Here is a 14,249-nt window from a genome sequence, read left to right as displayed (position 1 = left end):
ACCAACTTGTACACCAGAAGCTACCTCTGCTGCTCTCATCATCAGCTCCATCACAGAATTTCCATCCAGCACTCTCACTCCCAGTTCCTGTCTCTCTTGCCACTACACTTTTACATGACACAGTCGAACAGCTTCTCTGCCAAGCACATACTTGCCCTCCTAGTCAGAGCAGCAGCACAAACTGCGCAGTGGTCCCAAAGTGCCAGATCAGCAGATCAAGTAGGAGCCAAAGCTCCTGCAGAGGAGCTGTGGCCCTTAACTGCTGCCAGGCTCAGGGCAGATCCCTCTGTACGTGGCTCAGGCCATGCTGCCATACATCCAGGATCACGCACTACCACCAGGACATGTCCTCAGGGCCAGCCATCAGACTGGGTGACAGCAGCTCAGCAGTGAGAATGGGACCACAGGAGTTGGCAGTTCCTTGGACAGGGAGAAAGAAGCTTCATTTGACATTTATTTTACAGCTTTGTCCAGACAGGCACCAGACACCTCATGCAGACAGGTCCTACATCTGATGCTCAAATATCTTTATACTCTTGGCTCACCCAAGAGTGTCACACAGAAAGTTAATGTATTGAATGAATGTCACGGGTAGCCACTGTGGCTACTCCTGGAGGAATTTGGTCCAATACGACTAGGATAAACACTTCCTAAACCCCTTTTCTAACAGGTTAAAGTACTCCCACTGCAGTCTGAGACAATGTCGTGAGAGCCACGTGGGAGAATCCAACAGCTGGCACAACTACTGCAAGCTGAACAAAACACTAAAGGTGAACAAACTATCTAAATAACGAGGAAAAGTGCATTAGGTCAGTATAGTTCATTCTAACTAAGTGTAATTAGCAGGAGAAAAAAAGAAAAATTAGTTCACTGCTACTTTTTCACAGTGTCCTTTCAGGGACATTTCATTTTGCAGAAAAGTTTCAACCAGAATAAATATCCCAAATATAACCTTCAGTGCTCTTACCTACTTGTACAGGCAACTCAAATCACGTGTTGCTTGGGACTCTCATAAATGCGTATCTTAATCCCTCTTTAAGCTATGCATAGATAGAAATGTAAATCACACCCACAAAAATGGTCATTCTGGGCTACTTGGCTGTTTGGGGAGTTGCATGTTTTTAACCTTAAAAGATGCATCGGATAAAAATGTTTTAATGTACTCACTTGTCCTCCTGGCGATGTCTTAAGTTAATCACAGGGACTCAACTGTGAAAATACTTTTTCAATTGATGCTCTCGCTTAACACTTCTCCATTTCGCATGCAGAGGTTTGTTTGCACAAAGTACAGCTATTCCTATTTAAATTTTAAAATAACTATGAAATCTTTCTTTTGATATTAGGTTCAAGTAAATGATTCCTTTCATGGGAGCTTGATAAGGCTTCTGCCAAAAATGCAGTTATAGAGATTTTGGGGGCAAAATGATTTGAAAATTCAACAACTCTTGATAACTATTTTGATTTTAAAAAAAAAAAACAAAACAGTATAGCTCTGGAAATGTGGAAGTTCTGATTAGGCAATTCCCAAAATAAAATTTCAGCTTTCAATTGCAGAATATTTTCATTTAGAAATCAGAAAAAAAAAAAATCATCAAAAGTGCTTCATGTGACCTATACCAATGTTCCTATTTTCGGCTTTCTTTAGATTGCTTAGAAAACTGGAACCTCTATTTTCTATGACCAACTTAAAATGACAGTTTTCTTTCGTTCAGTTTTCTGAGCCGAACAGCAAATCAGTTACATGCAGAACCACTCACAATTTTTTTTCAGTAAAAATAAAACGATGCATTTGAACTGCATGATAGCACCAGAGTGGGATGGTGTGCCTGAATATCCAAAAATACCAAACTCAGCATTTAAGCGTCTATGTATGTTCATACTGGCACTGCTCTTCCTTCAGAAACACTGAAACCAGATGTCTGAAGACCTGCCAACTCAAAGCATTTGCTCCAAGAGAGAAAGTGTCGCTCCCCCAGTTCTCATCGGTGCTTCTCTTGGTGGCAACACATCATTCACAACATGGGAAGTATTGAACTAATGCAACGCAAAGCCACCCTAAGAATACAGAGCAGTTGCAGTAAAGGGACTTCCAGGCAAGCTTTGTGCAGTAACAACTGGTGCTGCTTCCCACCAAAGCACTGACCAACAAATCCTTGGGAGATTTCTTACGATTTCTCCTTCAGAAGAAAACTAAACAGAAAGCACAAAGCCACACAAAATTGACTTCTTCATATCAATATAACAACCCTCCCCCTCCTATAATCCATGTGAGCCCATAATGGTAAGCAGCAACCATGCATAGCAGTGAAGAGATTTCATCCGGAGCATCAGGAAAGTACGTGATCCTTCTAGTAGAGCCCAGGAGGTTCTGCATCAGTGACAGTGAATACCACAGATACCTCTTCCTGTACTTGAGTGTCCATTCATTGTGATGTGGGTTGTGTCTTTGTGTTCTGGATGGGAATTGTGTGCTGGTATGCCAACAACAGGAGCAAAGTGTTTCTTGATTGCTGGAGCTCCTCAGGCCTGGAAGCCAAAAGCTGATGCTCTCTCTCTGAGCAGCTCCCGGCACAAATGACAACTCCAGCTCCCTGCAAATGAAGAAATCTTTCTTATGACACCAAAGCCAGATACTCAGACTTCAGGCCAACATGGCCTTGAATAGGATATCAGCTATTTCTGATATTGGGATTGCCTGCATGTGCCTGGAGCCGGCTTTGTTGCCCTTGATGGCATGCATGAGGGCTGTCTACACAAGTTACAACACAGCTGGGATGTGCATTTCTGATTATAGGTATTTCATATTTTGACACATCCAATACACTACCTCCCAGTCAAACAGCAGCCTTTACCTAATTATTACCACCATTTCAAAATTCTCCACTCCTTAGCCTCCTATTTCTCAAAGTTACAAATATTTAGCTGCTGCAGGTAAGATTTACTGTAATTATTCTTGTCTCACCCCTCATGTAAACTACAGCCATTGCACTCAGATGTCTCCTTCTCCAGTTCTACTGCTCTCTGCAGATTTAAGTTAGAGAATCAGTAATGTTAAGGGACTAATCCTTCTGCTCCAAAACCAAGTGGCAAACTATAACCAGTAGTTGTAAATTCAGACTGAATCCTCATCAGAGGACAAAACTGCACACTGAACGTGATATAGACCTTAAAATTCTTGTCCTTCCAAGACAGAGACAGGTCAGAGAATGAAGATTTTTCTCCTAATCCAGTCTCCTGACAACACTCAGCTATTCCAGAAAGGACTTCCTCATCTGGCTCTTTCTCTCTGGGATCTTGACTTCTTTGGAAGTCTAAAGTCACTGTTCATAGGAGCTTAACCCAGCTGCCTGAACTGAGGTGTCCAGTGCCATCTGGGGCATCCAAAGGCACCCACAACCTGCAGAAGAGCCGCGTTTGGGAAGAGGAAGGAGAGATCAGACAAGATTGCAGAGGACATCTCAGATCACACCAGCCCTCAAAGTCTACTCATTTGCTTTCTTCCCAGCACTGCTTGCTTCTCCTTTGCTACTGCTTCCTTAACCCTGCACGATCCTGGCCAACTTTCTGAACCTCTTTTCCACAAGGACTTCATTGTGATTTTCAAAGCAGACTTCTGACATATGTTACCTTCGGGGGGCTCAAAGACTGGTGGATTCAAGCAATACATGTGATAGCCACGGTCACAGTCATCACAGAAGAGCAGCTGGTCCTGAGGCAGGGTTGTCGGAGAAACAGAGGGGAAAAGGGAGAGAAGGAGAGGAGAAGAGAGAGAGAAAATGATGTAAATTAGTCTCTTGCCAAGCTGAAGACATAAGCATGGTAACCAGCAGTGCTCAGCTAGGAACACAGAGCTGCAACACAGAGACTAAGAGACTGTGGGGTAGGTAAAAGCTACCATGTCTGTGGGCCCAAGACATCAAACATCATATTCCTGAGAGGCCACAAAGAGCCCTAACTCACCACAAAGGCAGATCCACTTTTAATTGGAAAACCTTCCTGAGGGCCAGAGGGCTTCCTCTCCAAGGCAGCCTCACAATGTAGGACCAAAGGCTGCTAGGTCAGTGATATTCTGCACTGAGAGAAGAGGACTGGCATCCCCACACTGTGGGGTTAGCACAGCCAAGCTCTGGATGCTATCCTTTCACACGAAACCTTTCTCATCAAAAGCTTGGACTTAGCCAGTTATCCAAAACTCAGTTGAGTACCAAATGCTTTGTGAAGTAGATGGGAATAATACAATCCTATCTCATGGCCTGCAGCTCTTTCACTCACACGGGGAGAAAAATGCTTCTCAGAAGTATCCTCTGACTCCTAACACAGAGTCCCTATTCTCAGATTTTCTCACCTTCCACTAAAGCAAAATGAACTCTCAGGCTTCACATTCATTTTGCTATATGGAATGTAGTCTAAACTACTGCTTCTAAAGTTCTTCAGCCACAGTCAGTTCTCCAAGTTTCTCACAGACTATCAAGGATTTTTAGCATCAGGATAAAAGAAAGAAAGAAAAAAAAAAAAAAAAAAAAAAGAAAAAAAAAACACAGAAAGGATACTGTTCAGCTGCAGACTCTGGATCATTTGGAAATCCCTGGAATTAGTACTTAGGTGTATAGATCCAAATGTTTCCATTCCCAAGTATTATAATTAAAATCTTAAAATTGAACCAAGAAAGTAAAATCAGAGACAGAAGAAAAATACCTGCCATCTCTGGGGTTATCACCCATTTAGATCTACTCCTGATTACAGTATTGGAGATACTACTCTTTGGCAGCTCCCTGCCACAATGCTAATTTCTATTGAATAAGCATATCAGCATCTCAGGTGGCCCTACGTAATACTCATGATAAGTTCATCAGAGATGAGCAGCTGAACAGGTCACTGGGAAGAGCCCAGCTCTGCTCCCAGGGGTGGGCCATCCTAGGATATGCATGGAAGCAGCAGAAAAGCCAGGACCCACACCACTGCCACATGCTTCTCAAGGCGGACATGACAGCAGCTTGCAGTGACGCTTATTGGCGTGAAAAGGTAAATCAACTCACATCGTTCTCAGAGGTGCCACAAAGGCTGCAGGATTTGCACTCAATGCACTGCCACTGATAGGTTTTAACAGCCTCAGTCATGTTTGTGGTGAACTGCAGGCAGGTCGGGTGTCCTGAGGAAGATTGGAAACAACGGTCATGGTTAAGGCTTGCTTACGTATTGTCAATTAACCGGCATTAATTTGGGAACAAAATGCACATGGACGTGGACTGATCACAACATGGGCTGCAACTAACAGATACCAAAGAGAAAAGCAGGCATTAACCCTTTCGCTGCCGGGCACGAGAGAAAATCAGAGTCATTCCCACCCAATCCCCACTGGCAAAGCAGTTTTATTCAGAGCTCTTAAAAATAGTTTGGCTTTGTCTTCATTTTTTTTGTTTTGATGTTTTGTGTTTTTTGGTTTGGTTTTTTGAAAGAAAGGAAGAGAGAGGATGAAATCAGAAACAAACCCAATTTCAGAAAGAGCCCATCCATCTCAACAGAAATTGGACTACGGTTTCAATTACCTTTGTTTCAACTGGACTGAAGGACCTAGTGGAAATGAGATTATTCTCCATTTCAGAGCTTCCCTTCCTGGTGTCCAAATGGGTGGAGCAGTTCTGTAAACGTGGCTTAATTGGAAGCAGTAGCATACAGAGAAGAAGTAAGACAAGATGGAGGGATACAGCTTTCAAGTTTTTTAAGAGCTCTGCCACTAAAGTTGATTGGCACAGAAGAAACCAAATTGCATGGCTAACCTTCCAGGATCAAAACAAGAAACCAAAAGGAAAACACCCCAAGCCAACTCCCACAGTGAACTAAATGAAAGGAATAAAGAAGGGAAAGCTAGCAGAACAGTCACATCTAGAGAGGAAGGACAAACCGCCAGAGTCACAACCCCCGCCCCTACATGCGTGTGGACTCCAGCTTTGCAAAACAGCAGTATCACAGTAGCAGGGTCAGCAATGGGCTGTCTGGAGGGGAAAACACAAGCAAACAAACAAACCAAAGGTAGGATCAGTGTTCCTTCTGCAAAACAAAACAAGAAAAATATGCTACTGAAATAAAGCACAGCACTCCCAAACCACCCCTATCCAGGTGAAGCGGTCTCTAAGTCACCTGCAATAAGCTGTTGCTTGCCTGTTTGGAAATCCCTGCATTTAGTATCTCTCTCTGGCACATATAAGCACGTGCAATGTGCAGAATCAGCAGCAGGGAAAATGGGACAAGGCTCTCCAATTGCTCATCCACAGGCAGAGAAAGCCTAGAAATACAGGTCCCACATCTGGCACTACCGCATGCTTCTTGTAGAAACTTACGCCATTGAGTGTACAGGCGTTTTTCACCACTAGCAGATCCGTTGTTCCTAGACAACAGCCAATAGGCAGAAAAAATCTTTTCCACCTCCATGAGCTTGAGTGTCTCTTTTTAAGAGTGGAGAAAAAAAGAGCTGTTTCTCTGATAAGAAGAAAAGGAAGGCATGGCTAGTGGAGATGTGCACACTGACGCGCTGTCTTCATTACCAGATCTATCAGTGGTATTTTGTCATGCCGTCACATTGCCCACAAGAATAAACACCATCTACATTTTCTAGTTAGCAAAGCAAACACTTGCATTACTTAACTGTAATGCATGAGAAATATATTTCTTTTATGTGCCCAAGCTGTCACAAAATGGTGGAATAAGGATTCTGGTTCTCCAGCTCCATTCACATGGCAGAGATACAACCACTAAGCTCGTTCAGCAATGAAATGTGTGTACGTAAGTTATGAGTTGAACATAAAGCAAAGGAGATATGTTCATACCATTCTTCTAAGCTTTTGAACAAAGAAGTGTGTACTGACGAGTTAAGAAGATTGCTACCTTTTGGGTGCCTTGAGATGTCAGCAAAAAAACGAGTCACATTTTACTGAGATTTACATAGGACCGAGTCCAAACTGAAATTCTGGGGACCCTGCAGTCACAACTGTCCAGAAAGAGATCCTGTGACATGATCTTTTTCTTGCTGAGGGGACCTTGTATAATACTAACAAAACCCAACGTAACACTGAAATAATCCTCCAGATCTGATTTACAGCAAATGCAGAACCTCATTTCAGCGCCACTGAAGAGAACAAATGGGTCACACTACACAGCAGGGAGGAATTCATCCCAATGGCAGCAAGTCTGCATCAAGAAAGGTTGTGCAGTGCTGGAGTATATCAAAGAAAACAACTCATACGGGGTGTGAATTAATCAGAGAGTTAAATAGCTTCAGTCACATTTGAAAAGAAACAGAAAGAATGGAATCAAACCTACAGAAATAAATCAAAGTTAATTGCATACATGCATTTACGTGCTCACTTGCCTGCGTGCACACACTGCTCATTGCAGACTATAGCCAGAGACTCCCTTTCCCAAATGAAGGTCAGTTTCTGTTCACTGCTTTATTTTTGTCCCTTCACACTCATTCCTGTTCTCTTCCAGCTATCCATCTTGACTGTTTAGTTCCTCACTCTCCTCAGAAATACCTCTGCAGGTTTCCTGTGCTGTGTCTGCTATCAACCGTGCCTCGTCCTTGAAGTGATCCATCCTATTTTGTAGAGTCTTTCTTAAGCACCGCACTCATCAAAGACTAAAAGAATGGGACTTCTGTGGGCTGAAGATCTCTTAAAACACATTAATAGTAGAGTAAGGGCTGCTGTGACAACTTTTTAATAGCAAAGAAAGAATCTTTTGCAAAAAAACATCGACTCATTTACACTTTGGCCTCTCTCTCCAAATGTTGTGATGATGAAGGAGTCCAACAAATGCCCACAGTGACATCTGCACAGCCATAGTCTACTCTCAAGATATGCCTGAGGCAGAAAGAAAGCCTCATGGACATCTCTTTCTGTCTCCAAGTCATATTCTCTATCACATTAAATAACATGCCTTGTAGTTCCATGACCCAAACTTAATGTTGTTGGAAAGACTATTTTGAATTATGCCAGTAGCTCAGTGAGGCACTACAGCATATGGTAAGCATGCCAGTGGACACTTAAAACGTGAAAATATTTTTCCCTGCTCTGTCTTCATCTCAATCTCTGTGTTTTCCAGTTACTTTGGTTCAAAACCCAGTGTTTTTCATAACCCAAGAGGAAATTCACACACTCAAGACTTCTTGGCATTGCATTAGTAAACACCATCCCTGTTTCACACCTTGGCATTTCCTCCACAGAAAATATAAGAGGAGGAAGCCCTGAAGCTGCATACAGCAGGTTACTGTTGATAGATCCAAATCCATTTAAAAAATACAAAGGTTGATTCAGCTCATGAACAATTTTCCTTTACACAAAGAGCATTTAAAACTGCAGTTCCATAGTAACAGATACTATGGGAGTGCATGAACCAGAGAGTAGGAAAGATTTTCTTGCTTAATTTCATCAGTTATGTGGTCAGGATGAAGAAATACTTCTATTTCGCTAATCTTGTGATAAACTGCATTCCCTATGGTTAAGGTGTGCAGCAGTCTGCAGTGGGAACTCGGTTATAATTCAGGCAGCGCCTCAGCCCGGGAGAAGTCCCGATCACTCTCACATGTCTGTATCAGCTCCACACATCTAACAGAAGAAGTAACACATATTTATGGTGCCACTGAAGTCAATAGACAGACCTCTAAAATATACCCAGGGAGCAGTTCTCTTGAAGGAGAAGGCAATATGTTAACATCGACAGTTTCTAATCTACCATAACTATTCTCTACCTAAACTTTTGCTATGCCGCAATAGCTATAAACAACAGAGACAATAAAATTTGCAGTGAGCGGGTCTCCAACAGCTCATCCCTTTGTCTTAGAGCAATATTTTAAAGTATAGATCAGCCCTGAATGCTCTCCCATCTATGTCAAAACTCTCATCTGGATCTGAACTCTGCGACCAAGACCATATTTTACCATGACATACGCGTTTCACATGCCGCTGGCTTTAATTGTATACTATGTCCATTGAACACCTGAACTGAGGAATGGGGGGTGAAAGCATTTCAGCAACCATCTCATGACTCCCGCACTCGGTACAATTGCAGGCTGGTGGTAAGGAGAATTTAAATGGAAGCACCCTTAAAAAAATCAAATATTCTCTTCTGCTTACGCTGCCTGTGCAACACTAAAGACCAAAACTGACATTAAAGGGCAGCAGCAATCTGCTGCTCCCAGGCGCTCTGTGACCAGCCAAGGCCTGCAAACGGCTCATTAGTGCTTCTTCAATAATGGATTTTGCATCACAAGATTAATTGCAGCCATGTGCTCTGTCACACCCGCCACAGACTATTTAAGTTAACAATCCAATCAATAACCTTTCTCAAACAAAGGCAGAGATTATCTTGAGGAAAAAAATAAGCCAAGACTCCTATAAAAAAAATGTGAAATTATTTGTATGGAGCAAAAGGTATTTCCGCCCAGTTCCCAATTCTGTCCTTTATCTTTGCTGTGTAGTTGTGGGCTTTTTAATCAATAGTATAATGAAAACCCACAGGGCTCCTAGCTACAGCATGTCAGAATTTATTCCATGAACTATTCGAGTCTTTAAACAGCCATAAATACATATTATAGATATAGTGACACAGAAAGCCCATCCAAACATGCACAAAAGCTGCAAGAACTCCTCTTACTAAGACTGAATAAGCATTGCTATGACCTTTACCTTCATTAGAGAGAATTATTACTGTTATTTGTAAAAAAAAAAAAAAGAAGGGAAAAGAAACTTGTAATTCTAATAAAGGATATGTTTTTATGCTTATGATATAAAACGGTAGCCTTCCTTTGTCCATCTACAAGTGCAGTTTAGCATGCTTACATTCAAAAGCTGCCAGACAAGTTTACCTATCAGTGAATTATTAAAAGTATTTTTTGTTTGCCTTTTAATTCCTGAACCGTTTTAGGATTCCACCTTGAAAGGTCCCCAAGCAAACAAAAAAAAGCAAACCCTCCAGCCAAACCAAAAGGCTGCCAGAATCCCAGGGCTCCAGGAGATGCAGTGCTAAGGAATAAACCAAACATTTCTAAGGAAGGATGACATGGAGCTCATGGGGTTTTCCTGGCCCTTCCCATCTGGCAACACCAAGGAGCTGTGGTGTAGAGACATATGCCAGCTTGCATGGTACAGCTCTCCCTGAGGCCACAGCAGGGGTCAGTGCTGGAGGCTGCAGATGAGGAGCTCCGGCCTCACCCTCTTCACAGAAGAGCCCTGGTGAACTCAGCTTTTTAAGAAAAACAAGCAAACAAACAAAAAATGAAGCCCCATTTGAAGGCACCTTTGGGTTTTACTACTATCAGGAGAGAAACAGAGGAAATATTGCCAGTGTCAATTTCTGCATCTCGATGGAAATGAGCAAACATGACTGCCTCTCCCAGTGCTGAAGGTTTTGTGTTCGCATGCTGCCACAACAGAATCAAGGCCTTGGTTCACAGACGCTTCAGCCTCATTTGATCTAAGACCAACTTTCCTCTAATCATAAAGTCATAGGATAGAACCATGAATTGTTTAGGTTGGAAGGGATCCATAAAGGCCATCTAGCCCAACTTGCCTGTAATGAAGAGCAAGATCAGGGTGCTCAGAGCCCTTCCAGCCTGACCTGGAGTGTCTCCAGGGACGGGGCATCCACCACCTCTCTGGGTGCTGCAATATGCCAGTAACTGTGCAAGAATGAACCTCTCTAATAAGCTCTGAAACAATGCAGCTGTAGCAGAGCTATCAGTTCACGTCATTTCATTTCCTGGCCCTGCAGTGCTCCTGCCCAGCATGTCCAGGGCTGGAAAGGAGCAGAACAAAGCACAGGGCTGCCTACTGCAGCAAAAACAGGCACACACATTACAGCCTGGCACTCAAGTATTCAGTAATGGTAGAAGAGAACTCACTTTAATCACTCACACAAGGGACAAATAAAAAACATGCTGGGCAGGGCCCAACCCCAGTTAGAAGGGTATAACTGGAGTCAATAGGAACACACTTTAGAAGCCTTGAAAGCCCATCAGCAAGGCAGTTTTTTGGCATGGTGCTGGGAGAGCCTTCTGTCTTGGGCTGGCAGGGGACAAAAGCCATCTTGGCATTCTCCTGGCACACCTGCAAGCCAATCCCTCTGAGCATCCAGAGCCTGTACCCACACCTCAAGTTCCAGCTGTGGGGACTGGAGATCCTGATGCAGGAGAAAGACATAAAAACAGAGGCAGACCACAGGACCAGACCATGAGACCAGCACGGCTGCTTGCCAGACTCCACATTGCTCAGCTGATATGAGAACAGAAACAGACCCCAACCAAACATCAACAGAAATGCCACATGCCCACAGCATCCCATCCCACAGCTCAGCAGCACTCCACCCCCTCCTTCTCCAGGCCTGCCCCTATTAGGCACTGTTGGCTGCCAGACAAAATGGCTATTTCTTCCCTAAGAAACATAATGTGGAAGCACTCAAATAACCTCATAGCAAAGCATCAGCTTGTTAATGCACTGGTAAGTCATGCCAGCTCTGAACGATTCCTAGGGGTGAATTAGGTCAGAGTGACCTCCAGAAAACCAGGCTGCATCACCGCACGGCTTTATGGGTAATGATCTGCTAATTACCAGGAGGCATTTGGGCTGCTTACCAACACCAACAGGAAGGAAACCTGCCTGCAGGCACTGCACGGACTCCATATGCCAGGGACACAGCTCCTAATAACAAGAATAAAGCCATTTATAAAGCGCAAATCAGTGGCAGATTGGCAGAGAATGCTAATGCCGCCCAGCAGGTACACCTTGTGGCATGTGAGGCTGTCCCAGCGCAGAGCAGGTCCTGCGTTTGGTCTTAAAGAGAAGTACGGGTGAGGTAGACTGAGATGAAAACACGGGAGCGGGAGGATGGCTGCTTATCCATAGAAGGTGAATCACTACAACCTGGAAAGCCAACATCCCCTTAGCCTGGGGGACGTTTTCGTTACCCTTCAACAAACTGCAGTGGAAAAAAACTCGGAGGCAGCACCGACCTCGTCGCTATGCGCTGCAGGCTCCCCAGCCCGGCCAGCTCACACACCACAGAGCTTTCAATCAACTGGCAGGCTCACTAAACCCTTTCAAAATGAGCAACCAAGCAAAAATACTTGGTCATAAACACTAAAAATAGGAGTGGAGGATTGGGTTTTGTTTTGCTTTTTAACTTGGTGAAGCCAGTTCTTCCTAGTGCATTAAATCCACCTCCCTGGCAGCCCATTTAGAACATCTCCTCCCCTCTGAGAGAGCCAAAATCTCCCACTATAATGAGAGGAGTGGGGTGATATTTAAAATGCTAGGGAAAGAGCAGTCTGAATAGCTTTCCATTCAAGCATTTCACGAAAACCACCATCAAACCCCCCTAAACCAAGATGGAAGCTCTGTTCCTCCTCCCTTTCACTACCCTGCTACCTGCGTGAACCTTCACAGTTGCAGCTGCTGCCTGGACACCTGGCCCTTACTCGCTGTTCTTGTTGGTCCAGCTTGAGAGTAGTATGTCTGCAGGGACAGCCAGTGCAGACGAGCATGCCTCTAACCCCAAGGCAGTGCCCCAATAGCAGCTCTCAACACAAACTGGTTAGATAGTACAGAGGAGGGTCCCACAAATGCCAGTGGCTTGCTGGAATTTGGAAATAAAGATGACTAAATTGTCTTAGAAGTTTCAGGCAATTAAACCAGCTCTCGCCCTCGCAGATATCCAACACGCCTGCAGCTGTTCTGACCCCACCGCACTGCAGCCTATTACATTGACAAGGACAGAACTGCAAAGCCCACAGAACAAGCAGAACAAGCCCAAGCACTGACAGTGTGAGGTTTTCCATGCTGACCCGATGCAGCATGCCTAACCCAAACTGGCAGAGGCTGTGGCTTTTCCCAAGGGCTTTCCCTCTTGAGATTCTCCCTCCACTTAGATTATGTCTAAGAGTGCAACAGAGGCAACACATGGGGACGCGAGCATCTCTGTGCTGAAATCAGGCCTGTGTTCATCCAGCTCACCTGGAGAGCATTCACACAACTGCTTCGTGCCACCGCAGGCCTCCTCAAGCACCGAGGGCTCCGGGAGAACTTCATTCAAGGACTGGTGGGAGTGACCACCCAGGGAAATAGGGCAGGCTGGGTTAATGCAGGTGAACTGGAGAGGTTGGGAGAGGGGGAAAGTAGACGATCACTGATATCTGGACAAACTTTCTTTCTAGAATGACTGAAAAATCACTCTGGGTTAGTTCACTGACAGAACATTTCCAGGATACTCAAATCCAATGGCAAACTCCAGAAAAATTATTCAAATGTCATCAATTTAATGTTAAATAAACTTAACTTAGAGCAGAAGACAGCATACCATCGCATAGACAGTGACCTCATCATTGTTACATGAGGGAATTATATACCACTCAAGAAATTCAGCACGATTGTTAGATGGCGGATAACCTTTACAAACACACCATAAACACAAGCAGTCTGACTTTCCCACACAAACATCACTTACTCTGCTACTAATGTGTTGTATATTCAGACATAACCAGAACTGCCTCGCTCAGCTAAACACAATTCTGAGCAAGCTACTTCAGTTGCCCATTGATTTAAAGGAGCTCTCTCTCCGCTGTGGAACAGGCACCACTCTTAACAAACTCTCCATTGTTTGTAATGCGGGATAGAAGCTGGAAAAATCCCATTGTCTTCTGATCTTTCCCTTCTCCATTAATTAGAAGTAGGTTGGTTGGGAATTTTTAAGTGTCCATGGAGATTTTATCAACATGGCAAAGAGTCTACATTTCTCCATCAAAATCCCAGCAATGTCAACAGTCAAAGGGAAGCAGCAGCTCAGCGCACTGCAGAGTATCAGTACACACTCAGAATGGGGCAGTAAAAAGTACAAGTTTGCTTTCTAAAAAATGCAATTTCACTGAGATCTGAGTAAATGGTGAATTTGAACAAAGTGCTTTTTGCCAAAAGAAAATGAGGGAGCACACAGGGTTAACAAACAGCAGAGGCAGAAACAGATTTTTCAGAAAGGGTGAGACATTTTGTGCCAGTATTTTACAAATAAAAGGGCTTACTTTCGTTTTGCTTTAAAAGTGAGCTCCACTTAATTGTTTTTAAGAGAAGAAAAAAAACGTCACAAATGAAATGTTTCATTCAAGTCAGAGCCCACTTGGCAGAGGGAAAGGAAAAGAAAGGGTCATTCCATTGAGAAAAATAGAACACGTTTCATTCTGAAGCAAAAGAAATCATTTCTCCTCACCA

The 14,249-nt window shown here is 43.7% G+C and overlaps 1 protein-coding gene across 3 annotated transcripts in view; it reads right to left on the bottom strand.

The window, feature by feature from the left end:
* Positions 1–441: 441 nt before the first annotated feature.
* Positions 442–14,249, bottom strand: part of DPF3 (double PHD fingers 3) — a 157,132-nt gene continuing 143,324 nt past the window's right edge. For all 3 annotated transcript variants that reach the window (XM_042870297.1, XM_042870305.1, XM_042870345.1), the window contains 3 exons: positions 5,037–5,149; positions 3,628–3,709; positions 442–2,591 (listed from right to left, as the gene is read on the bottom strand). In XM_042870297.1, coding sequence (XP_042726231.1) covers positions 2,521–2,591; positions 3,628–3,709; positions 5,037–5,149 — 266 coding nt within the window. In that variant the 3' untranslated portion in view covers positions 442–2,520. The remainder of the gene's footprint in view (positions 2,592–3,627; positions 3,710–5,036; positions 5,150–14,249) is intronic.

This window comes from Lagopus leucura, unplaced genomic scaffold (genome assembly GCF_019238085.1).
Source record: "Lagopus leucura isolate 7727_CA_CO unplaced genomic scaffold, USGS_WTPT01 Super-Scaffold_1, whole genome shotgun sequence".
NCBI classification, from domain to species: domain Eukaryota; kingdom Metazoa; phylum Chordata; class Aves; order Galliformes; family Phasianidae; genus Lagopus; species Lagopus leucura.
Note: the sequence above shows the minus strand (reverse complement) of the source record. Positions and strands in the feature narration are given on the sequence as shown.